Here is a 26243-nt window from a genome sequence, read left to right as displayed (position 1 = left end):
ACAACAGACAGCTAAACATTTATTAGGTCCACTTATCTTGACAGACAGAAAAATTATTAAAGATACTCCACACAGATCTTTGTACAAGTTTATTATTCAGATATCACAGAAAAAGTGAATTCAACATTAGTGGTCACTGATTATCCCTGATGATGAGTCTTGTGCCCCTGATGCCACCGAAAGCTGCCAATGTGCATCCCACTGCCAAATGCTGAAAGGCATTTTGCATCTTAATTACAGAGTTACAGAGTGGTGCAATCAGTAGCTCCAACCTGCCAAGTAAGGGAATGAGGCATTTGCAGTGTCCTTGCACATTACCCTGAGTAGTCAACTGCAGCTCATGCTCTTCTGTAGCCTTGATTTTCTGGTGAATACAAATGGCTGACACTGATGTCATCCTGTCACTGGACCATCTTCAGTGTATGACAACGGGAGGAGGAGGTGCAGTGGGAGACTTTTTTGCGTTTTTGCACGTGGCTCTCTGTGGTAGGAGTGATGCGTTAGGAGGTTGAGTCATTTTCCTGTACAGACATCAGACAGATAATCTCATCAGACGTCAATGAAAGAATATGAGAAATGTTGTAAAGTCTGACAAGAACAGAGTACAGTATAGGAAAAAGAATAAGAATCACTTTATTTGCAATGCAAAATGAATGCAAGAATTTGGCAAAAAATTTCCCCAACCTCTCCCTGGGCATGGTCTTTCCCACTGAAGGAGTTGGTCCTGAACAATCTCCTAATAGTGTTTCATGGGGTTCTTGTGCATTAGGCAAGTCTATGGCTGCAGAGATCTTCTTTGTATCACTGCAAATTAAGGAAACAAAAATAGGAATAATGAATAGGACTCATAAATTGACACTTCTCTGGAAAGATTTATTATGTTTATTTGCAGATTACCACCTTTTCATTTTGCAGTATACCACTGCTTGTGGATAAGGTTGCAACTGCAGTGGTACCTGAACTTGTAGTCTGGAGGGAGGCTCAAGCCTAATCTGTAGTCTCCCCTAGTCCGCGAGATTTGCTTCTGAAAGTCCCGAACTGAGCAACTGTACCCACTGAAGATGTAGTCCACAAACAGCAGCTTCCCTCGGATGTACATCTATCACATAAGCAAGGGGACTTTATGTTATGCATGAACATTAGTTTTTGGTTGACAAAGGTGAATATCAAAGGTATGTGTGAGGAAGATGCGCTTTCCCTGCTATTACTATGTGCTAGATCTACTTTGTTAGAGACCGCTACAGGGTGATCAATCAGAATCCTTTACTGCCACCTCGACAACCATAACCCTTGTGCAATACTGTCTGATGATTCAGTGGTTCTGTATAAATGAACACAATAAATCAAATAAACAAGTCAAATATTTATATGAAATTATATAAAGCACATGTAGAGATTATAAACTACACTGCACATCAAATATATGAATTTACACAATACAATATGATAAAACTAGCGACAGAACGACAGAACGACAGAACTAGCAGATAAATAATGTGCTATGTGTCAAATGGGCATATCTGAGTTTGATTCAGCATATTCTCTGATGTGTGGCACACTTCAGACTACTTTGGAGGAAAAAAAAACTAGCAAACTAGCTCAGTTCTGATCTTAAGGTCCATGTTTGGGTGAGGCGTTCAGGGGCGGAGAGAAGGTGCGAAAACATTATAGTGAAGATGCCTCTGCTGGAGAGGGTCTTTTCAACAGCATGCATGTCATTATCCACATGAATCCTAAAGGGGATTTGGGGATTTTTTTTTTTTTAAACTGCACATTGTTGTCAGGAGGCCTATACTTCCCTCTTCCTTGTTCCTTTCCCACAACCACCATCCTCTGTATTTTTATTCAGGTCACAGAGAAGTGTTTGCCAACTGCCCTGATTCTATCTTTTCACAATGTATGACATGTCAGTCATGTGGTAATTCCTGGGCTCAGATGTCACAACACAGACAGGCTCCTGCTCATCATAACAGCTACAATCTTTGTATGTTAAGAGATCTTTAGGTCTTAGAGTTACAGCACTGATTCATCTCCCTATGATTTAGTTATTTCAGTCTGATTCATGGCATGAGGTGGCTGGATTTACATTTTCTACAGCAAAAATAATGAGCAACTGCCATAACTGTAGGCACAGCTAAAAATGAGAGCTAACCTTTGTAATTAGGAAATGTCTTCCATCCCTACTTGTCAACCCACTTATAAGAAATGACTGGATTTCTTGGAAAGGGCAACCTCTTGTATAATGTATTCTACTACTGTACAGTCCTCTGCGTCTCCTCCTTCATTTTACACAGGCAGTGCTGCCACCCAGTGGGTGCATGAATATATGTACTAAGTAGAGTATGCAGCCTTTGGCCAAGCCTGTAGCTGGCTCACTGACCAGGGCCATCCCAGGAGCAGCATTGTGTCTCTGCTGCAGTAGGCTGTTCTGAACTCCACAGCAGGCCTTTTCTGTGGGCATCTCATACCTCACCAAACGAAATGAATCCCTCTGGCACTAGGCAGGGGAAGGCAAATGAGAAAAATTACTTGTTACTGCATTTCCAGGTTCCAAATTGTGAAACACATAATATACATGAAACGGATATTTCATAATAATCCATAGTTTATCATGCACTGCTACACTAAAATCACCAAGCAGAGGTCCTGTACATTTGCTGTACTTTGTGATTCAAGTAACCTCCATTCTGATGTCCTTTTTACTGAAACGACTAAGACATGGTACACACAAAATGATCATGCTTAGAGCTGGTATATGTACGTACTTTGTGCATGTACACCATACAGACCTGTGTGCAGGGCATGGTCCTGTTCTTGTTCCTCTTCCTGTAAAGCTGCTCCAGTGCAGCCTGACCAGGTGTAACAAGGGATTGGTGCGGTGGAGTCACACACACCACCAGAATCTGCTCACTGTTTGCAGGCTGCCCTGTGATGAAGGCGTCATACTCGAGGTCTGTCACGAGTGGCATCAGTCTGCAGCTACAGCAGCACAGCCGCCGCCCCTCCCCCTCCAGAAGGGCAGCCCTCATCATGGCAGGACACAAACTGAGGGGAACAGAGGGGATAAACGACGACTGGACTGGACAGTGGACAGCGGCAGGAGGCTGCAACTCTGGACTGTTTGGAATAATCACTGAACTGGGGAAGAGATGATGATGAGAAATTGTCTAAACAATGCCAGGATAAAACACTGGGATGTTCATCTCAAGGTTTCTACAGGATAATATATATGTAAGAATGAATGGTAATAGTTATTAGTTATGCCTGTTAATGATACGAATGGGCCTTACTCCAGTATGATGTTGCTGCGAATTCGAAGGTGTCCTATTTGAGTGACATGAAACTCTTCCTTTGTTCGCTTTTTAGGTGTCCTGGCAACATACAGGTCTCTATAATGAAATGGCCCCATATTAGTTCTTACATAATGTACTCATGCTGGCTACATCTGCACAAAGTCCTGTAGAGCATTTGAAACTACAGTAGTAGTTTCAGCTTAAACCAAATGAATGCAGTCTTTTTTTTTTTTTATCAACTGAACAAAATCTATCATTGGCTCCTATTTGATATGATATATTGTACATAGATATAGATATAGATATAGATAGAAGCTAAGTAAAACATCCAATGACATCCTCTTCCCTCCTGTAAGATCCAACACAGGGTTCTACATACAGTATGTGCTCACCATAAATAGCACCACAGATAAATATATGAAACTCAGTATACTGTATTACGCATACACCTGGGCAGCTTGAGGGAGGCATTCAGAGTGCGGTCCACTGGTGCTGACAGGTGTGTAGGCGGGTCCTGTAACTCGTCTCTGCCCTCCCCTGGCCCGCCTGGATTCATGTCTGCCTGCTCAGGTGGGTTCAGAGAGGGCAGGGCAGCTGACTGTACCTCTTTCCTCAGCCTGGTTCTCAGTGGGGCATCTGGCATCCGCTCCATGTCAGGACACTTGATACCTGAAGGGGAGGAAGAGGTCATTCAGAAATGCACACGGACACTGAGTGACACAAGTGACCGTGAACAAGATCCTGATGGATCTATTCAATAGTGTTGAGTTTGCAAGATGAGGTGATACAGTAACTTTTGCTTCACTGAACTACCCTAAACAACCTCACTGAGTCTGATTGGTTTGTGTTACTTGTATGTCCACAACATATTTTATCACATAAGGTCTTTATTTACTCTTAATATTTCTGACCTGCTGGTACACACCTATAATTTGATCACAGCTGGGAAGGATGATCAGTAAGCATAAATAAATTACATAACAGCTGAGAAAAGCTGCTTTGTGCAACAGGCTGACAGAGGCTGTTTTCACCAAGCCTGAGCTGGTAGGTACCAGTGGCCATGCGGTAGTAATCCAGCCAGTCAGCCAGGATGTTTCGTACTCTCTGATGAATTCTCCTCAGCTCCCTGCTGGCATAGCCTCCGCCTCTCCACAGCACCGATGGCACCTCCAGCTCCTCCACCTCACTGACCATCTGGACGACCTCCCCAGAATGCACAGACACCTGCCATACGTCATTACACGCATGATAGATTACATGATATGGGACAACATAAGGCGTTTAGCAGGATGTCCTATCCTAAGTGACTCAGTGATGGCATCTGCATAACTTTTAGTGGCTTAGGCGGGCATTGTAAGTATTGTTCCAGTACATTAAGTGCTGTTATCTTCCAAGAGATCATTATACATCATCATCATAATCGTCATCAACATCATCATCACTATTATAGATAACACTAATACTGGCAATCAAACATATGCTAAAAAAGTCTCTTACAGATGTGATTCCCATGTCCCTCTTGCTCTGTATAACTACAGCATGGTTTCTCTTCTTAGCCAGCAGCAGCTCTTGAGACGCAGCAGAGGTGGACTCTTCCTGTATCTGCTGACAAGGCTATGAAGACACAGTCCATATCCTAGTTTAGACTCATCATATGCCAAGTAATTAAAAATAAATTGGTTCTCAAAGATGATCATAATCTGACCATTTGCTTTGGCTGGGTGGTGTTCAGCAGGACCGAGATTGGGAGTTGAACACTTTCATTCTCACTCCTAAATCTAAGGACGGCAGACGTGCCACTGAACAACCTCACTGAGATCAGATCTGACAACTATAAGAGACAGAAAGACATGTTCACTGCTGACTTTAAAACATGAACAGTCTTAAAAAAAAAAAAGAAAGAAAAAAAAAAGGTTATCAGCATGAGGAGCACTCACAAGTTGCTTGAAAATGATTCATAGGCATCTAACATGCACATGACAACTCCAGTTCTAAAACAAACTAGCCCTGTGGCCACGGTGAAATGCAAGTCTCTTGGCAGACACAGTGATCATCCATCAGTTGGTTACATTCCTAATCCTCTATTTTGTTGCCCTGTAACCTTATATTTCACATATACACATCTCACATACATCTTACATGACAGGTTTACCCAGAGTGCTTTTTACTGGCCTGTTTTAGTACACAGTGTGGTATACACTTGTTTAGGCACCAACACACACCAGGGAATTAGCTTTTGCAAAGACAAAATGGAAAGAAGCAAAGAAAAGAAAGACAGGGCCACAGATGTAATTTTATCTAAGGATAGCGGGGTCTGCACCCCCCAGTTTTGAACCCCATTTTTTGTGAAGAGTTGCCATATCGCCTTGTCAGTATTGCAGACTTATATGAATACAATTTACTACAAAAATATCAAAAGACACAGGTGTTCAGTCATCAGGGACACCCACAAAATAAATTTGTTTATTTCTTGGAGTAACACACCATAACTATTCAACTAGTAAGCAAGGCCTTGCCTAATTGAATTAGATGTGCTCATCCAAGAGTTGAACAGGTATGTAGATTGTCTGGGGGTCCCTGAAGACTGGATTAAAAACCCCTGTGAAACAAAAAAGGCCTTTTAAACATTACTAAAGTGACACTGATGATAAGCTTTGCATCTTTCCCCCTTGCAGCAGTAGAGCAATAACAGCAACCTACTGTTTCAGCTGAAATTTAAGCATAAAAATGTAACCAAGCCGAATACTCACACCAACAGGTAGGTAAGTAGGAATATCATATTTCAGCTGGCTAGGTGGTCTACCCTGAGTCATGTGAGGCTATGTAAAAATGCAGGAAATTCATTTTTACCCTAATTTGAATCAACCCCACCCACCTCTCATGCCATAGTTACAACCCTGGAAGGAATTAACTACCTGGGAGTAAAAATTACCCATCCTTATACAGTGGAAGAATGTCTTTGATATTAAAATTGTCACTGGATAATTTAATTCTGTTTATTTCACAAGGAAAGGGCACAGTAAATTATAATGTGCCGGAGTTATAAAAAAATGCATTATTCATAAAGGTCTCTATTCAAGCATTAAGAGTGGCTTTCCACCTTAACCTGTATAACAGTCTTCTCCTTCAGTACAGGACCTGTCTGCCAGATCCACTTCTTAGTTACAGCGCCATAAGAGTCACATGTGAATCCGCCCTTCTGGTCCCACATTGCAGTGATGGCGCCGCTGCAGGAACAGACAAGACAAATGACACACTTCACTTCACGTATCATTAGGTATACCGCAGGTAACAACAAAGGGTAAAGACAGAGCATTTCATCAACTCATACAATCTCAGACATCTGCACTGCACCCATCACTAGACTCACCTCACAGGGTGTGTAACAGTCCCATGCCCAATCGCTGTGACAGAGGCCAGGATGACAGGGCAGTCGCTGTCACTGAACACATTGGTATAAAAGCCTCCGCAAGGCAAACCTGAATGGCTCTGGCACACTGCCACACGGCCAGATGGATAGCTGAGAGGTCAGGATCAAGGGTCAAAAGGTCAGCTACAATAATATTCACCGTATGTCCTACACCGCATATGCATCTTGAACAACCCTATGATACCTAAGGGAATGGAGTTATGAATAAACATGATGGGAGAAGGATACTATATGATCGAGGAGCCATCGTTGATTCTGTAGTGCAGTTTCTCCCGTGCTGGATCTTGCTGCTTCACCTCAGGTATCTGGGGCAAACCGTCGACAACAGCGGCATGCCAGACCTTGCCCCTCGTTCTCTTGCCCTTCAAATACAACTTGGCATCGCCATAGTGACGGAGTATGAGTGGCTTGTCCAGACCCTGCTCAGCCTGCTCAGCTGTTTGCAGTTCTCTATGTGGCAGATGAATTCATACTTTATGTTCAGATAAGCACTTTATTGATGTACTGGATCACTGTTGACATAAACATTTCCAAGGAGCTGCACTACAAAATAAAATATCTGTCACTTTAAATAAATGACACCTACTCTTGGAAAGTGATTACTAGCGTGAAATACAATTCACAAAGGATTTGTTACTTCTCATATTCTAACTAAAGATGTTTGCTTCCAAAAAAGTAAAAGACAATATAACAAATTTATATTAAGCAAAACATATCTGATTACTACTGAACAGATCACCATTTTGAAGTGTAAATTCGCAGTTATAAACCATAAGCATATAAGCATACACCCACATAGATACACGAAAACATAAGCTGACAACATACATAGGCGTTGTTGCCTTGTGAAGCTGCTCCAACACCCACTGACACATAGCAATCTGTTGAGGCTCATCACTGGATGGCTTTTTTGGCTGAATGATCCAACCTGGACACAAATCACATTCGGTCAGAGGCACAGCACAGAGAAGCAACCACAGATATTGTGATCGGCATCAGCTCGGTGCCATACCTTGCTCTTTACAGCTTTGGGATGACATGGAGAAATTGATGGTTGTGGAAGCATGAGCTGTTGGAAAGTGATTGAAAACTGAGCAACTGACAAATGAAAAAAATAGCAATAAAAAAATACGACCTGATACATAAAAATCGCTACTTTAAACCTTTATGAACAACGTTGGCCAGTTAAGTCGATGTCACTGCCAATAACAGAATTTACTCCTGTAAATCAATAGCTCTGGAACAGATTAACAGACTAAGGTACATCTGTGCCCTGTGAGTACACCAGCTACCTTATCCTATCTTGTAAACCAACCCTGCCTCTTCAACAAGCTTGCAACCCAAGATGCCCTCTCAGTTAATGTCCTTAAAGGTCATGAGAAATGACTTAAGAGGTGTTCAGTCTTTAATGGCTATTCCTATTGTTTCACACATGCATGATTTGTGGCACAGGGAAGCTTTTTAATTAAAACTGGTGAGCTGTGTAATTGGACAAAGAAAGTTCTGCTTGTCCAGCTTTACTGCCCATTTCCCACATTTTCACCCTAAAACACTCAGGGGAGAGAAAGGACTGTTGGATTCTTGTAGCCTACCTTTATGGGCGTTAATAGATATTGGCCTTTTCGTGCATAAATGTGAGTGAATTTGTGTTTTTCTCTCCGAGGAACCAGCATTTCTCACAACTGCCGAGTTTCTCTTTTCTGTTTTCATCTTGTCCTTGACAGACAGCAGAGGGAGAGTTTCATCAAAGTTGGGGGAACCTTTAGACTTGCGGCGTTTGTCAAACTGCCCCGGACCTCTCAGGTGTACCGCCCCTGCAGTGAGATCCTGCCAGGAGTAATTCAGGATATTTACAAGCCCGTGTGGAATACGTCCCTCCTCGGTCCACTTATGTTGTGAAAGCAGGCAAGCCAATTCATTTAATAAGTGCGGAGCTGCACGCTTGTATGCGTCCACTAGATCGTCGTCCATCCCTCGAGCTGGCACGGCTCCCGGCTTGCTCTCACTCACGTCCATTGCACCATTGACAGCAGATGAAGTATCAGGTTTATCACCCCCACATGTTCCACCTGACTTCTTCCGCTTTTCACTTTTTATTTCTTTATTCACGATGTTGGCAGACTCGTTCTCTAGATGACTGAATAAGCAACATGAACAACTGTTTAAGACATATTCATTCATGAACAAAAAACTTAAAGGGATTAGTTATGGCATTAGAAATTACCTTTGTCCCGTGGCTGCCAAACGCGCGCCTTCATTTGCCGAATTAAAATGTAAAATGTTGCTTCGTGTGCCCTTGGTTCGATCCTGCCCTGTTGGCTGGGGACAAATAAATTAAATTGCTAATGTTGTGCAGTTTCCTTTATCCTGCAGTCAACACGATGAATCATTAGCCTACCTGGTCAAAGAAATACAATGGGCCAGCTCTCGAGCCAGGCGAAGTCATTATTTCTCAAAAAAATAAATCCGTCAAATTTTCTTCCAAATATCTGACAAAGTCAAAACACTCTAAATCTCTCGATGACGCATGGGGGTACAACAACAAAACAAACTCCCTTGAAGGGTAAGTGTTGTTTTACAAAATCTACCTTTCCGTCAGTGGAACCTGTCCATTCAGTTTGCTGGCCTGGCTGCTTGGATACACAGTGCTGCGCCCGTCTCCAAGTGGTTCCGTTACGCACCATTAATGATCTACTCCGGGCATGTAATTGAAAGGCTATCCCTGACTATACAAACAGCAAAACATTTTAGTCACTATGATAGATAAGGTGTCGAGCGCTTGGCAATGTGGAAACACAGGAGACACAAAGCTGACGAGCTGCAGTCACAGGTGTGCAGAGCCCAGTAACTTGAGATTCAGCAAGGGCATTATTGAATGGGAATGGGTGCTTGTGCACATCAGAGAAAGTGGCTGTTCGTGCATACATTGCAGCGTACAGGTCATTTGCCTAGGGCATCATATTCATATTCAGTGCTGCTTTTGAGTCTCCAGCAGCATTGGGATACAGTATTTTCCTTAGCTGTATTTTTCCTATCACTGTTTATCAGAAAACACAGTCACTGTAGTGTCACCGAGTCCTTTGATGATAAATTAAAGTATTTCCTCACCAGAACAGATCGTCTTCCTCTATTCGGGTTAAGTTGTTGCACAGAGACTGTCTAATAGCTCATTATTGGCTCAGCTGCCCCCAGCACACTTTCGGCTTTGACCACTGGAGGCTCCCAGCAGCTTATGCGTCACTTCATCTCAGTCGCTGATCATGGCGGAGCTACAGCTTCAGCATGAAGTGGAGCCTCAACTTCTCAATGGGGACGACTTGAACGAAGAAAGAGAAGACGCCGACACTTCAGAATCGGTAAAGAAAAAGAGAAGAAAAAAGAAGAGGAATAAGGCTACTGCACCGGGTAAGTGGCATCACTTTGCGGTTTGAAAATCGTTGAGAAAATAGCGCAATACTGTACCCTGTAGTGCCAAGAGGTAGAGCAAGAGCATCAAATATGCGGGACAGGAGACTTTTCAACCTGTCAGAGGGTACTCCTTTCCCAGATGTCCCAAACGTGGAAGTGAACGGCTACCGCTGGGGGATAAGATGAGGATGCTCATCTGGGAATGGGACATTTTCTCAACGTTGTAATTTCATTTCAAAATTGATGGAAGGCTGTCAGTTCAAGATATGGGTGGAATGGTAATTTTCCTCCAGATTAAATATGTTCCAGTGTATAAATCCCCTTAAGCTGCACGAAATTATGTAATGGAAGTGTCCACAATTCTGGTGCAATAAGATGACAACCACTGTTATGCAAAGGAAAAAAAATACTAATCACAATAATAATAATTGCAGCCCAAACTCATTGGCATACTGTATATTTGCCTCATATTGTAGAAATGCTAAAAACCTTAGATGCTGAACCTTCCCTAAATCCTGCCCTGGATGTCAACTGTTGTACACACAGCAGTGTCTCTGAAGGGCTAAATGTCATAATGCTGCAAGGTACACATGCCCTTGAGAATATTGATTCCCAAGGTATAGAAACAAATTATGCACAAACCGTGCCAAGTTGTGAACATAGTGGGTACACTTCCTTGAAATGACCAGAACCATGAACAATTTACTTACTTATTTTGTGTGTATGTGTGTGTGTGTCTGTGTGTGTGTTTGTGTGTGTGTGTTTGCATATGTGTGTGCACACATGCATGCATGCATTTTTGCATGTGTCATGTATGTGTCTGCATGCATGTGTGTGCATGTGCGTGTGCACCTGTACATGCATGCACGACGGTGTGTGACTTTGCAGCAGGGACAAATGAGGCTGAGGGGGATGGAGAAGTCGGAGGTGTTGGTGATGTGATGAAACAGTTGGAGCAGCAAGCTCTGGAGGACAAAGAGAAGGAGGAAGATGGTGAAGACGGTAACTCCTCCAGATTTCACTATAATTGTTGTCATCATCATCATCTGCAGTGAGGATTGTGCTGATCTTAAGATTCCCAAATGTGAAAGTGAACAGTGAAATTCTGCTAGTTATATCTGCAATGTGATATCTGATTTTCTGTAACACGCTGGGAATTGCGCCCAAGCTTCTGTCAATACTGCTCACCTTACAAAGTGTATTGAAACTAATGATGCTTTCAACAGATGGGGATGAGGGAGAGAACTCAGCCGGGAAAAAGAAGAAGAAGAAGAAGAAAAAGAAAGGATGTAAGCTTTGCTCCTTACTGCAGCAAATCGTTCCTCTGCAATCGACTGTGCTTTGGCAATTTTTGTGTCATTGCACCTTAACATTGGCTGATACTACAATTTGGATGAATTCTTATTCACTCAATTCAAACTTCAAATGGAAATTGCATTTGATATAGCTTTTTTATATAGATGTTTCGGCCCTTCAGGAACCTTGTTCGTAAATGTCCAGTGTTTGAATTTTGAAGAACATCCACTTTTTGAATCGACTGCATCAGAATTGCCCTTGTTCATTTGCCAAACACAACAGGTGCACAAGATATTTGACTTGGTTAACTGATGCTGACACAGTGTGATGTAACAGAGAGTAAGACATATTGAATGACACTTCATTTTAAATAAACCCTATATATGCATACAGTGACGTGGGTTTTACCACAGCAGCAGCATTGGCTTTAGTAACAGCAGGTAAAGGGGTTGTGAGTGAATTGAGAATGATTGATCTCAGCTTCAAAATATGCCATATACACTATGATACAAATACTTATTATACATTGCCATGCCATTTATTTCTAGACAGTACCAGTGTTGTAATATAATGGATTTATTTATCATAGTGTGGCTTGACTAATAAGATTTGTGTGTGTGCAAAGGGACTGCAAAATAAGTGATAGATCATTCAGCTGAACATAAAGAGGCTAACTTGTGTTTCTTTCCTCTCTCCCTCTCCTTTTCTCTCCTTCTCCTTCTCTCTATCTGGGGCACAGTGAAGGGACAGACTGACCCTCCCTCAGTCCCTATTTGTGAGCTGTATCCCAACGGAGACTTTCCAAAGGGAGAGGAGTGTGAATATCCCCCATCAAAAGACGGGTGTGTGACCTCCACACAGTCCCTCGCACTCTGCAATAGTCCGTCTTTTATTTAGGTTTCTGTGCTTTGCATTTATCCATTTTGGAAAACTTAATGAAGTGTATGCTGCTTCATTGTGTGTGCCAATTGGTTTCATTTGCTTCGCAGTGGCATATCTGACATATTTGGCCTCAGTATACCAAGTATCAACGTCACTTGTAGAATTTCTATAAAAGCCCAATGTCATGTCCTCATTAAAAACATTTTTTTTTTTTTCATGAGAAATTAAACACCTTCTCTGTGGCACACTTGTTTTCCCCCTGCTAGGCGCAGCGCAGCATGGCGGACCACCAACGAAGAGAAGCGGGTGCTTGACAAGGCCAATGAAGAGATGTGGAATGATTTCAGACAGGCAGCCGAGGCGCACCGGCAGGTTCGCACCTATGTCAGGAGCTGGATCAAACCAGGAATGACTATGATTGAAATCTGGTGAGACACACCGAAATTATGCGCTTTAGCCTTTTTTTTTTTTTTTTATGGGACTTTGATCCTACCGCCTCCTGTTGGGACCAGATATGGTTTAGACTGACACTGATGTGGTTTCAGCACTTCTTTCTCCTGGCCTGCAACAAACCCTTTGCAAATTGCCCAGGAAAGTGGAGGGCCCACTAACCTGTGGTTTTTCAACCTCTGGTGGATACTTTATCTGCCGTGACAATAGTCCCATTGTCATTTTCCTTTATGCTGCTCTCTGTTTCTGGCAGTGAGAGGCTAGAGGATTGCTCCAGGAGGCTGATCAAAGAAAATGGGCTAAAGGCAGGCCTTGCCTTCCCCACTGGCTGCTCCATCAACCACTGTGCTGCTCACTACACGCCAAATGCAGGAGATCCCACCGTGCTACGCTACGACGATGTCTGCAAGATTGACTTTGGAACGCACATTAATGGTGAGGACTGTTTAACATTCTTCCAAGTTTTGTTTTACTGTTTCACACTTGATAGTTTTATGACTAGGCAAAATGATGATTGCATTGCAACTCTTAATGCTTGAAATAAACTGTTATTATATTTTAATTTGCTGTGTTCTAAATCAATATATTTTCAAATAACTAAAATAGTGACCTCACATATCAATATACTTGGTCTTCCAGGTCGAATAATAGACTGTGCCTTCACCGTCACTTTCAATCCAAAGTATGACAGGCTGCTGGAGGCTGTGAGAGATGCCACTAACACCGGCATCAAGGTAACACAGCTCTTTGACCCATGGACGGTGCTTTTGAACGCTGTTTATTAATATTAAAGGCATCCCCGTAGGATGTACCAAAGATTACTTACTATATCCAAGCTGTCTGGATGCGAGGAGTAATGTTGTTTACCAGTGTTAGTGTAAACACTTCTCTGTCCCAGTGTGCAGGAATTGATGTGCGCTTATGCGACATTGGTGAGACCATTCAGGAGGTCATGGAGTCTTACGAAGTGGAGATAGATGGGAAAACATACCAAGGTAAAATACAGGGATTTATCACCCTTTTGTTTATGTACAGGTTCAGTCATGTTTCATATTTATCAGACTTTGAAGTGTCTTTTTTTTCACAGTGAAACCAATCAGGAATCTTAATGGCCACTCCATTGGACCGTATAGGATACACTCAGGCAAGACAGTCCCTATAGTAAAAGGTGGAGAAGCCACAAGGATGGAGGTTTGTATTCTGAAGTACACAGCTTTCATTTCACAGCGCAGCAACATTGCATTCAAATAGTTCTGTTAATTTTGCTATACATGGATATGACTCAATCTTGGAGCACAAAACACAACTAAGGCTCCTGTTGATCTCTTTAGTGGTGTCTGTGAAATTGAACCTTTCCTCACTGTTTGACCTCACATACAATTAAAGCCCTTTTTAAATCTTAAGTGTAACTGGAAGAACTTGAGGCTGGTTAGGGTTACAATGGGGTGTGGAGACGAGTTCCAATTCACTGCTGTAACAGCTTCTTAGTCACCCTATTCAGCACTTTAATTACACCTTTAATGGAATTACGCACCGCATCAAATAGCAACGCGCGTTAAAACAGCCAGATACCAACTGCACTGTGAGAGCGGTGAATTGTGGGCATCCGGGGTCCATTAACAGGCTGGTGCATCACCAAGGGGGGCAAGCAGCGTGGCTTGTTGCTATGTGCGGTGAGTCAGTATAGTTTTCTTCCGACTGTACCTGGCATCATGTCACTGAGGTCCCACGTTCATCACACGCCCACACATCTGCAATGCATAACTCTGTTTGGACAGAACTGAGCATTTTAATTGGCAAGTCGCTGAGTCAAGCTTTTCACCTGATGTTTCGAGGAGAGTGGAGGGGGAAGGGGTGTTGCTGATGTGGCAGCTTTGCGTGTTGTATTTTTAGCCGAAGTGTGTTGGTGTAATAGGTCCCATTACCCTCTTTGTGATCAGAGAGCGCACGGCTGGAGTGGCAGCTGGGCGTGCCGCGGGGCTGCTAGCACTTTGACTGATTATCGGTGCAGAGAGAGACGGTGTTGCAGTGTTATCAGCTAATACCACAAGGACTCCAACAACAGTCAGGAGCTGATAGAGACGCAAAACGCCAATGGAGCCCTGCCACTCAATTCACATAACACACTGCTTCAGATGGAACACCACTATCCTTAATAGACTGATCATGAACATGTCAGTCATTGACATTTTGAGTTATTGATTCAATTTGAGACCCTCCGTAAAAAAAAGGTCTCCTCAGATAGTTTTTTTCTTTTTTTTTCTTTTCAGCGACCTTCAATGACATTACTTGGCCTATACCATTAGTCCCATGTAGGTGTGAATGGAGCTGATGTGTGTTTGCATAAAACATACCATGTTGTAATGTATGAAAAATGTCTAGGACAGTTTTGCATTTTACTGCAGCAGATAAAGTTCTCTGTCCTCTTTTTTGCTGCCTCAGGAAGGTGAGGTTTATGCCATTGAGACATTTGGCAGTACAGGAAGAGGTGCGGTCCACGATGACATGGAGTGCTCGCATTACATGAAGAACTTCAACGTTGGACACGTGCCAATAAGGTTCACTCCACTGCCTTCATTTCATCTCAATGTCAATATGCAAAATATTGATCTGGAAAAATATTTTTAGGCTGATTTCCCTCCTCCAAATATGTCATTCATATGGTATCATTGCTAATTGTGAGTATGGTGTACGTTCTGTTTTGGGTGACATAGATCAAATCTAAGGTTTTTCCCTCTGTTTTTTTCCCTCTGTGCTGAAGGCTTCCAAGGGCTAAACATCTGCTGAATGTGATCAATGAGAACTTTGGCACCTTGGCATTCTGCCGCCGCTGGCTGGACCGTCAGGGTGAGAGTAAGTACCTGATGGCGCTGAAAAATCTGTGTGACCTTGGCATCATAGACCCGTACCCACCTCTCTGCGACACCAAGGGCAGCTACACCGCCCAGTATGAGCACACCATCCTACTCAGGCCCACCTACAAGGAGGTAGTGAGCCGAGGAGACGATTACTAAGCATGCAACCAAACTCCAGGTCAACCAGGAAGAGCATGATGGCTCAGAGACAACAAACCTCTTCAGACAATTATGCAATATTTCTGTGACCTAAATTTCCGTTGCTTGACTCCTACCTTTAGATGATTAATTTTAGCAAGAGCGAGAGACTGGTGTCATGGCAGTAGCTTACTTTTATTCCCCCCTCCACCCCCACCCCAAAGGATCAAGCCAGTAGATTAAGGGCATATGTAGTGTTGTAATTTTAGTTATATTTTGCTGAACTGCTTTTAGGAAATATGCAAAAGAAATATATGCAAAAGAACCATGCAAAAAAGGTTTTGGTGAACATCTCGCCTCAAAATGCTATGCTTCAAATGCCTTGTTAAGACCTTGTGAGAAAAAAAAAACTGCTGTGAAAGTATTTATATTTCTATATTTCCTTGCTCTATTTTAATTTAAGGCAGTTTTATAAGAAATAAATTGTTACAAATCTTACACTGTGTCCATATGTGCTATCTCCTTAGAGTATACTCAGTATTAGTACTCAAAGACATGCACTCTTTGAGGCATAAGACTTCATTACACAAACCATGTACACAAAATGTGTATTTCTCACTTTTAACCAGAAGGGGGCAGTATTTAAACATGGGTTAAAATTCCAGTAGTTATTTCTATTAGTGAAAATGTAAAGAAAAGCGAAGATATTCACAAGGCCCCTGTATAATGTGACCAAAATACATTTATTGCAGAAGCATTCAGAATGACCACAACAGTGTGTAGTTTATGGAGTGCCATATATAAAAACATATAGGCCACCAAGAAAGGGCATAACAAATGTCACATTGAAGCCAGAGTCCTTTCTGCACCCTAAATCACCATTTTGTCCTTTACATGCAAATTCCAGCCCATTACTCTCAGTTTGTGAAAAGTCTTTGGGACAAGGACAGGGGCGATGATGTCACAGCTGAGGAATGCATCATGTCTCCACACAGAGTATGTCCTCCTTGGAGACAGCAGACAGGCCTATTCTTAACCGGGCCTAGCTCAAATATGGCCTGTGGACTCTAGATCTGATACACTGTGACGTCAGTTAATACCCAGCCTTTTAATACATACTTATTTTGGGGTAGCAGGAGTCATTGGCCAAAGAGAGAAACGCATATCTGAGTCGGTGCAAGCACACACACACACACACACACACACATGCTGTCTCTCCCTCTCACTGTCTCTTACACACACTAGTGGACACAGGGTTAGCTTGGATGAAGTCTCCTCCAGTGACTCCCAACATGTGGAATGAGGCTGAAGCAGGAAGTCCTCACTGAGTCACGTCTGACTTAAGCAGCCTGACTATGATCCACTTCAGGTACCTGAAGCAGTTGGAAGGCGGGCAAATTAAGAGTAAAGTCAATTCCAACTGAGAAGGCCTTGTCAGTTGTGTGTCCTGAGGAACAAAGGGTGGAACGGAGTGTGTTTTGCTCTTGTCAGACAGCAGGCGGGCGAGCGCCAGGGCAGGTTGAGCTGCTCAGATTAAGCCGCCTGATTCCTGTAATGGTTTTTTCATCCCTTTTCCCCCTCCAGGAGTTACTTGTTCTGACCTGCACAGTCCCGGACTCCCCGCCAAGGACATTAAGCGCACAAACACACACACACACACACACATACACATAAACACAGGGACAGTACACACACTGTGATGTTGACTCATTTATGATTTATCACCAATAACTGAGACAAGGATAATTCAGTCTGTACCTTTGTAAGACTTCAAAGTCAGCATCCCTCAATCAATAGATATGGTAGGACCTGACTGGGTTTCACCTCATCAACAGTGACAGTTATTTTGGCTAGGATTAGAATATAGCTAAGACTTATACACACATCCCTTTGTTGCTTTATAAATAAACTGAAAAGATTTATGAGCTAAGGTCACCAACAAAATTCCTTATGACTTATGGTTTGTCCACATTCGTCTTGTGGGTGACTGCAGTCTGTCAAGGCTTCTGCTTGTTTCTACCACAGGTCAGCAACAACAGCACCAGCTGTGTAGTGTCCTAGAGTGTCTTTCGGCCCATAGACTTGCAATGGAAGCAGAAAAAACAGTGAAATGCCTGTAGCAGTCACAGGTTTCCGCTTTCACCTTAGCATCCAAACAATGCTTACTTCAAAGAGTCAGTCTTCTCACTGATCCCTTCACAAATCCAGCAAGTCTCTTGCTTTCCACCCCCCGTCCATCACTATCCCTGGCGCTGTCCTACCGATGTCTGCAGTCATTCCTGAGGATGTGCAGGAGTTTGCGTCCCAGGCTGGACTTCCATGTTTTGACCAGGCTCTTGCTGTTGACCATCAGTCGCCCGGTCCTCCAGTCCTCATGACCCGCCACCACATACTCTGATCCTGAAGAGGACAAAGACAGCAGGGAATGAGCCACTACATTATTAAATTGAAAATCTAATGAGCATTTCTCTACATGCGCAGAACAGAAGTAAAAATTTACTGGTACAACCATTACTATATAAATGTAATAACTGGCTCATTACTGTGCTTATATGATTAGATTGGATGAATGTTGCCAAAGATCATCATTGTGAAGGGCTGCTGCAAAATAGTCTCATAAGAAAGAGGTGGTTGTAATTTTAAAGTTGTAAATGTCCACTGTAAATGAGTGATTCTTAGTATACTGGCACCTACTCAAAGCTTCCTTGAGCAGCAAAAAAGACCTGCTGTTCAGCACAAAGCTGGCAGTTTGTCCATTCAAGAGCTGACTAATTAGGAACTCAGAGGTGAACTTCTGCACTGTGAGCAGTAAAGTTTCTTACTGGAGGTAATGGAAACTGACCTGGGTTTAGGATAGGACAGGTGCAGCCCTGCGTGGTCCAAGACTCTGGATAAAGGGTGATCCCTCCTCTCTGGATCTTCATGTGAGGGTTCTGGTGCAGGACCTTTTTGACCTTCACATCCACCTCAGCATGGGAGCCTTTATCGTGAGCTGACATCACCTTCACCATCAGCACTACCAGGGCAAAACAAACAAGGATTCAGTGCTCTTAGCGTACAAGAGCTTACAAACTGCACTGTATCAGCATTGACTTTCCACTTGTGAAAATTTGCACGGAAGGCCTTTCAACACTTTTTCTTAGGTTTTTATATAATCATGTGCCAAGATGTCAAGTAGAGCAAACAAGGGCATTTTTAAGCATTTGGATTTAGATTATGGATGGAGCCACTCACTCCATTATGTTCTCAAATTGCCTCATGCTAAAGACTGTCATGATTGGATAAATCGATTCCCTGTGTCAAGAGGCACTTACTGTAGTCATACTCCATAGCGCAGATGAGTTTAGGGCTGCTGAGGGCCACTTCCACACACTCGCATTTCTCTGGGAAAGTGAAATACGATTAAGGTTCATAAGATTCATCAGATTGATATGAATCGTAAAATTGTGATTTATACATCTGAACAACCACATTACCATCTACTGTGCGTGGGTGGATGAGAGTGGAGTGCATTCTCTGTGATATGACCTGTGACTCACCAGAGTGGTGCAGTGCAGAGAAAAGCTCCTCTACCCTAAAGAGTGCCGGCTCACTATTATTGCTGCTGTGTCCCATGTGGCCAGTGGCTGTATAGAAGACCTCCACGTCGGAGCTGTGCCGCAGAGGTAATATCATTCAGAGGCAGTAATAATCAAGAACACACTTTGCTGCTATAACATGCATCACTTTCTCCTGATTTATACAGATAAAGCAGATTGGCTATAACATTAAGTGCTGGCACCCACCCAGAAATACAGTCACCAGTGTAAGGATCACAGTCCCCTGCGCAATCACATGGGCGGCAGCCATATTCATGGAGCCCCCAGTATCCCATCATGCAGCTGTCACAAAAGGGGCCTCCGACACCTGGCTTACACGTGCACTCGCCATTGGTAGGATTACAGAGGGCGCTGCCACCTGAGAGGACTGTGCCCACGTGGTGGCAAGAGCACGCTGCACATGGGTGGATAGGAGAAGACCTTGATTAAAATCACGTTTCCTGTCCCCACATAAATATATAGGCACAAATTATTTATTATGTACATGCATGTGTTCAAAGGTCACACACACACTCACACAACACAAACAAATACAGCATAATGATGTGGACATAATTAAATGTCATGATATGTTTGAGCGAATACCTCAATATTGATATTGTGATTATATGGTAAGCATGACTAAGTTGATTCCTATACTGTAATGGACTCAAAGACAACATTTATGCCAAATCACAATACTACAATAGTAATCAATTATCTAGTCTCACATCATATTATTGATATAATATTGATAAAGGGCCCTGCCCTATAAACAAACATATACATACTAGTCTCAAACACTGAATTCTCACGTCAATATGGAAACATATCTTTTCTATGAGTATCCTGTAAGCAGTGACAAGATAAGAGTATGTACAACATGCTTTAGGCAGCTGCAGCAAAAACAAACAGTAAATCACTCCCTCTCCACGCTGTCAAACTCACTGCCTGATGGTCCCTTGTGATAACAGACTGATTTTTGTTTCAGATGTGCTTCATTTGTTTCCAAAAACGGCATGTTTGTTCTTAAAAATGCTACAGCATGCCTGGGGAAAAGGCCAGGAATGGGAAAAATGTGCTCGCATGGACCATGGGAAATTCCTCCATTGTTTGCAATTACTGTCACATTCCAAAAAAGTCTCCTTCCAGTGTCTCTTCACTCCTACTAAGGAAGGGACTGGAGTCATCTTATCATTAGCAAAGCAAGTGCAGTGACTTGGAAAGGTCCTGCAGAAAACACCACAATCAAAGAAATCATTTTTTAACTGGGTAGTCAACACAAAATCAAATCTCCATTACTAATCTCCCTCTGTCAAAAGCTACCCCCCTTAATTGGAATTTCCAACTGGCAGTCACCCAGATAGTGTTATGGTTGGAAAAAAATGAGAAGAGAGAGAGGAGCTTTATTCACTTTAAGGCAGAAGGCCATGGGTGCTCCTACAGCAAAGATTCAGCAAAAGAAAGAGTTTTAGTGCACTATAGGGCCTTACGTCTGCAGGAGTCAGGGGCGGTCTTGGGTCTGCTTGGGTCTCTATAGAAGCCCTTTTTGCAGTTCTGACAGTGGCGTCCCTCTGTGTTGTGGCGACAGCTGTCACACACACCCCCACTGCGCCGTCCTGATGCCAACCATAGTCCCCGATTGAAGTGACAGCTCTTGGCATGGCCGTTACATTTGCACTCTGTGTTGGAACGGATGCAGAAATACATTGAGAGGCAACATTTTCCTCTGCTTGGCTTACCTGTGAGTTTCAAAGTCCTATAATATTTGCAATGACAACTGTTAGCTGTCATAATGAGAGAAATTACTGTTATTCATCTTAGTTTAAGGACCTTATGAATACATTAGTGTCTCAAAAGATAAACTGAATTTATGATACATGATACATTTATTGCAGAAATACGAGCACATGCTGTGTGTCCTACGCTGCATTTGACTCTCCTGCCCCTTCACTCACTCTGGCACTCATGTGCTGTGCCCACAATGCCGTTGGCAGCCTGCCAGGGTTGGTCGTTGTAGAGTGGTGCACAGCGCTCACAGTGGTCACCGGCTGTGTTGTGTCTGCAAACACACTTCCCATGTACCTGCCAGCAGACACACAAGACAACAAACACACAGTAGCACATTATTTGCACATTACGTGCATGCACAGAGAAACAAACACATACACCCCATTTCTTTCCCCTACTACAAAATAGTCAGGTAGGCCCACTCTACCTAGAGGAATTTCACATGCATTTAATTGGCTTCAGTAAAGTTTCACTGTCACATAATCTAAATGTTGATTAAATTTCAGTAGAGTGTATGGTTGTATGGCTACCTGGGTGTTATATGAGTAAACATTGTCATGATCATCTATCCATTCTATTCTCCATTTATAGTAAAGAGAAGAACATGACAGAGACTAAGGATTGTTAAATAATTAAATTTAACACCATAATTAAGGTTTCTACATCTTTAAATCCCTGTAATAGTAGGTAAAAGCTGTATACTGATATCCAGTCTTCGCCACAGCCCTCAGCCTCAATAGCACATACCAGGATGCAACTGAGTAACCAGGGAGTGGTGGGAACACAACCCCATCCCTCCACTCCCATCCCCTCCACACAAACAAATAAGGAGACAAACACAAGGCATAAACAGACTTGGCGTTACACAACGTCTCAGGGAATTTCCACAACAGAACAAACTGTGCATTGAGAGCTTTGTTTGGGTCATCAGACACCTTCCAAATCACTCACCATGTTGCTGGTCCTCGGCTGGCTGGGAGGGTAGCCACGGGCTGGCACACAGTGCTCTGCATGGCCATTGCAAAGACAACTGCCTTTAACGATGAAGTCATAGATGGCATAATGGTCTGTGGGTAAAGTAGTGGCACTGGGATGTTTGGCCTGGCATGGGCATGGCTGGCGCTGAAGAAGTCGCACTCTCAGGTTGGTGACCATAAGCTGGTCCTGGGCAGATCGGCCGTAGGGATCCATGGAGTGCCAGGGCGACAAGGCACGATAGATCACCTGGGAGGAGAGAAAACATTTTTGGTGAAATCCACAACAGAGGTGAAGTGAAAAGGGCTGATCCTTGTAAAAATGACAGACCATGACAAAAAGCACAAATCATCTCAATTTCTGTTCCTTGTTCTGCCAAATCAAAACAGACATCAATCTGGTTTGCCTTTAACGCTCCTAAAATAGCTGCTATTGAAGGAACATCGAAGTTGTTCCAAAGTAAACATGAATAAATGGTTCCCATTCTGTTTCACTTCACTTCTGGAGTAATATTAGATGTTGATTACAGAAATGCATCCTGTCTGTCTGGCAAAAAGTATCCAAATATAAGAACACATGTATTCATTATTTTTTGTTATAACATCAGGAATGAAAACTGTGTATAGTTTATATCTTGGATAAAAACCAATACCTGATTGTAATGCAAGTACATGAAGCATGAATGTGAATGAATGCTCAACAAAAATGCATTGATCTGTGTGATCCTAAGCCAATTATTTTGAATTTTACTAAGTTCATTCAAAGTCATTGCAGTGTGCACCCCAGAACCTCTGCTGTAATCTATCAAATACATACAATCATTGCTATCAGATGAAAACCTTGTTTTTCACAGCACTGCTTAATAACAATGTAGTCTGGCATTATCCAATGGGTTTTGAATGTGTTTCATAAACCCAAGAGCTCTGAAAATGTGAGAGCAAGAGGAGCAAGCAATTCCTCAGTTGAAATGGAAAAATGAAAAATCACACAAACTGTTATGAGGTTTTGACGCTTAGTTATGAGGTTATGGAGTTTTCACATGACAACAGTGAAATGTTCCAGCTGCTAAGTGAAAGGATTAGCTTCACAATCCTTCTGTCCATACGTAAGAAAGTAGGTCTCGCACTTATCATTTGCACTGTATATATGAGCCTTATGTTACTGTAACATGCTTATGTGTCGTACTGTGAAGCTCATCAAGAAAATCCAACACATTAACCCCTTCAACACTTCATTGAAACTACATCATGCTTTTATTGAATCAGATATTAAAACCCTAGATGCCATTGTTTTACCATTTTATGCACATTCCCCTGTAATTTAGTGGGACAAATCTGGCATCTTTGGAAAGCTTGGGATCTCTACAAGAATTTGAAGAGGAAAGCTCTGAAATGTCAAACCCACCAATGGCATCAGCAGAGTCGATGATGTTAACTGCACTTGTTTCTGATTTACAATAAGAAAAGTTATGATACTCATGAGGTATGCATACCTTGGCTATTTACTACAAGGAAATCTATATAGTTCAGTGGATGGCTTCAAGTGTATGTGTGTATTGGTGATATTACTGAACCCCCTCTGTTTTCACACACGCAGTGGAATCAACACTGGGGGTTTCCTTTAAGTGTCTGCACAGACCCAGAGACACTAATTATAAAGGGTGAGGGGCTTACACAAGAGAGCTGACAGCAAAGCACATACTTGTTGCAAATACACTACAATTATGAGATCAGTCAAAGCCATATATTCATACAGACATTCAACCAGATCTCCCATCTTGGTCTGGGGCCCTTTGGAGCGAAAACAAAAAGCCGTTGGCCAGCTCGTCTCTCTCTCTCTCTCTCTCTCTCTCTCTCTCTCTCTCTCTCTCTCTCTCTCTCTCTCTCTCTCTCTCTCTCACCATCTGCGTGAATGAAGGGGAATGCTTATGAATAAACCATAGCTGGCTATCAGGCTTAAAAACCTCCCTCTGATGATACAGCATGCCCAAAAATGCTTTGGAAGAACATCACAGGGATGAGTGAACATTGATATTCTGTCCATGCGTGTAGTAGTTGTTTGCAGCTTAGGAAGTATCCCTGAACAAAACGAGTCCTCCACGGCCCATCAGAGGAGATAAGTTTACAAAGCTTGGTCATTTGTTTGTTCAGTGGTTTGTCAGCTCTCATGAGGTGAACACTGAATGTACAATGTATCCTGGTGCCAATAAATGGTCAACAACAGCAGATGGTGGGCGTTATTATTGCGAAGTGTTGGGGGAAGTGTCTGACAGCATGTTTTGATGTGGTCACTTTCTCTAAGATCTGTCTTAGGCATAAACTGATGATTCGGTATTGTGAGATCTATAACTTAAAGTTATAAAAGTTATAAAGTTTTTTTGGCTTTGCTTTTAAATACTTTTTTCAAATTATTTTTCTTCTTTTACCTGAAAACAAAGCACCTTGATGTACTTTTTTCCCTTTTCAAGACTTTTACCACAGAGGCAAGACTTCAAAGATTTTGTTTTTCTTAAGGTGCAGACATTATGCTCTTCAGCTTTCATCATGTGCACCACCCTCTCTTCCACTCCATGCCATCAACACACAAACACACAGCAAACTTTCCACTGTTAATATGGATTTCAGTTGTAATTATTTTGAGACGACAGTTATATACTTGAGGGGTTATTTGTCCTCTCTTCCAGCTGATAGGCCATAGTTTTGGAGTAGCAGTTCAAAGCCATCAAAAATTCATGAGCTTATAAGCTTAATATATTTGATCAGACTTGTTTAAATCACAATCGAACTATCCACTATAATCTTTGAGTTTTACTTTAACTATTTAAAAAATCCTGCTGAATTATTTTAAAAGGATTAAAAGGATATATTTAGTTTTGCCGGATGGAGTTAAATCCTTGATGCTTAATATCTCAGAGCTGCAATAATTAGGTGTGAACGAATGATTTTTACCCCCGAGTAATAAAAATAACAACAACAATACGAATTTTGCTGTGAACTCACCTCCCCTCTGGTGCATGGGAGCGCTCCTGAATACTTGGAGGTGCAAGTCGCGCCACTCTCTTCAGCCTCCTCTGCCAGGCCGAAGGCGGCCTCGCAGTCCCCGGCAAAATACCTGAGGGTCTTCCAGGAGCGCCCGTGGTCCTGGGAGCGCTCCAGCACCATAGCAGCGGGGCGGGGGGAGCGGAACACCAGGATCAGATGGGTGAAGTAAAACTCGGTTTCCAGGTCCAGCTGCAGCGTCTCCTCCTTCACCCCCTCGGCCGACTGCCACCAGGTGTCAGGGTAGCGGAATGAGGAGTCGCTCATGGCAAGGGGCGGGTGAGCCTGGCTCGGGATGGCAGCGTTGCACTTGCTACATTTAGGTGCCGGACAAGCCTCTCGGCTGCGGGGGGCAGCAGCCTGCTTGTAGAAGCAGTAAGGCTCTGAGGAGTTGGAGCCGCACACCGACCGGGTGGTCAGCACTCTACCCAGAGCCAAGTTGCCCATGCGGGGGTTGCAGGCTCGGCCGGCGCAGCGGCTCTCCACGGCTGCACCTTTAACTTTAGAGTTACCTGACAGGACAAGAAAATACTGTTCATGCGTCAGACATTAGCCTAGGCCACATACACTATGAAACGACAATAATACGGTGGCACACGTCTGTGGGTAGTGTATCCTTCCTATTGACAAGGTTGCGAGTTCGACTCCCACCTCCCCGGCCACAGATTCCTTAGCAAAATGAAAGCTCTAATCATGCTCAAAGACCGGCTGCATAAGCCATACACCAGACTGCACGTTATGTCTGTTTATAGTTACTTTCTCAATGTGTCTGCGTGCATTTCTTCAGTTGAAGCTAAAATATCAAACTCACCGGTCAGAGGATGAGAAGATGCGCACATCCGGAACATGACAAGTAAAGTCCACAATCTCATCCTGAAAAATGATGTAGTTCTGGCCTACATTACAATAAGTCAGCTGTTTATGTTTGGAAAAGAGAGCGCCTCCAGCAGCTTCATCCAAGGAAAGCCAAATGTTATTTATCCGACATATTGCTGTCGTAACTATATCTCATCGATAAACAATCAAACTATCCCGGCGCAGACTAAAAAAGTAACAAACTTCTGTCAAGATGTCTTTATGTTTATCGTTGTCTATCGTGAAAGTCCCGT

The 26243-nt window shown here is 42.9% G+C and overlaps 3 protein-coding genes across 3 annotated transcripts; 1 reads left to right on the top strand and 2 right to left on the bottom strand.

Moving 5' to 3' along the window:
* Positions 1-149: 149 nt before the first annotated feature.
* On the bottom strand, positions 150-9857 carry LOC115361303 (uncharacterized protein C3orf20 homolog). Its single transcript, XM_030054714.1, has 18 exons — positions 9832-9857; positions 8948-9042; positions 8316-8860; positions 7736-7792; positions 7552-7651; positions 6952-7173; positions 6664-6813; positions 6400-6520; positions 4999-5124; positions 4791-4907; positions 4346-4517; positions 3743-3962; positions 3291-3389; positions 2790-3138; positions 2381-2497; positions 957-1099; positions 685-804; positions 150-521 (listed from the first exon to the last, which is right to left on the bottom strand). Exons 3-18 carry the CDS (start codon positions 8737-8739, stop codon positions 416-418), a joined length of 2643 nt encoding a protein of 880 aa, XP_029910574.1. The 5' UTR covers positions 8740-8860; positions 8948-9042; positions 9832-9857; the 3' UTR covers positions 150-415.
* On the top strand, positions 9150-16214 carry LOC115361304 (methionine aminopeptidase 2-like). The gene is made up of 12 exons (XM_030054715.1): positions 9150-9286; positions 9906-10128; positions 11020-11133; positions 11358-11420; positions 12167-12269; positions 12576-12737; positions 13013-13194; positions 13399-13493; positions 13658-13754; positions 13847-13950; positions 15202-15317; positions 15521-16214. The coding sequence occupies exons 2-12, from the start codon at positions 9984-9986 to the stop codon at positions 15771-15773; spliced, it is 1434 nt and encodes a 477-aa protein (XP_029910575.1). The 5' UTR covers positions 9150-9286; positions 9906-9983; the 3' UTR covers positions 15774-16214.
* A 1495-nt stretch (positions 16215-17709) lies between these two features.
* On the bottom strand, positions 17710-26243 carry LOC115360095 (netrin-4-like). Its single transcript, XM_030052729.1, has 10 exons — positions 25946-26243; positions 25096-25646; positions 22073-22345; positions 21289-21415; positions 20824-21012; positions 19538-19745; positions 19292-19404; positions 19067-19135; positions 18595-18768; positions 17710-18152 (listed from the first exon to the last, which is right to left on the bottom strand). The coding sequence occupies exons 1-10, from the start codon at positions 26004-26006 to the stop codon at positions 18010-18012; spliced, it is 1908 nt and encodes a 635-aa protein (XP_029908589.1). The 5' UTR covers positions 26007-26243; the 3' UTR covers positions 17710-18009.

Source organism: Myripristis murdjan, chromosome 6, assembly GCF_902150065.1.
Source record: "Myripristis murdjan chromosome 6, fMyrMur1.1, whole genome shotgun sequence".
NCBI lineage: Eukaryota > Metazoa > Chordata > Actinopteri > Holocentriformes > Holocentridae > Myripristis > Myripristis murdjan.
This window is presented reverse-complemented; position numbering and strand designations above follow the sequence as displayed.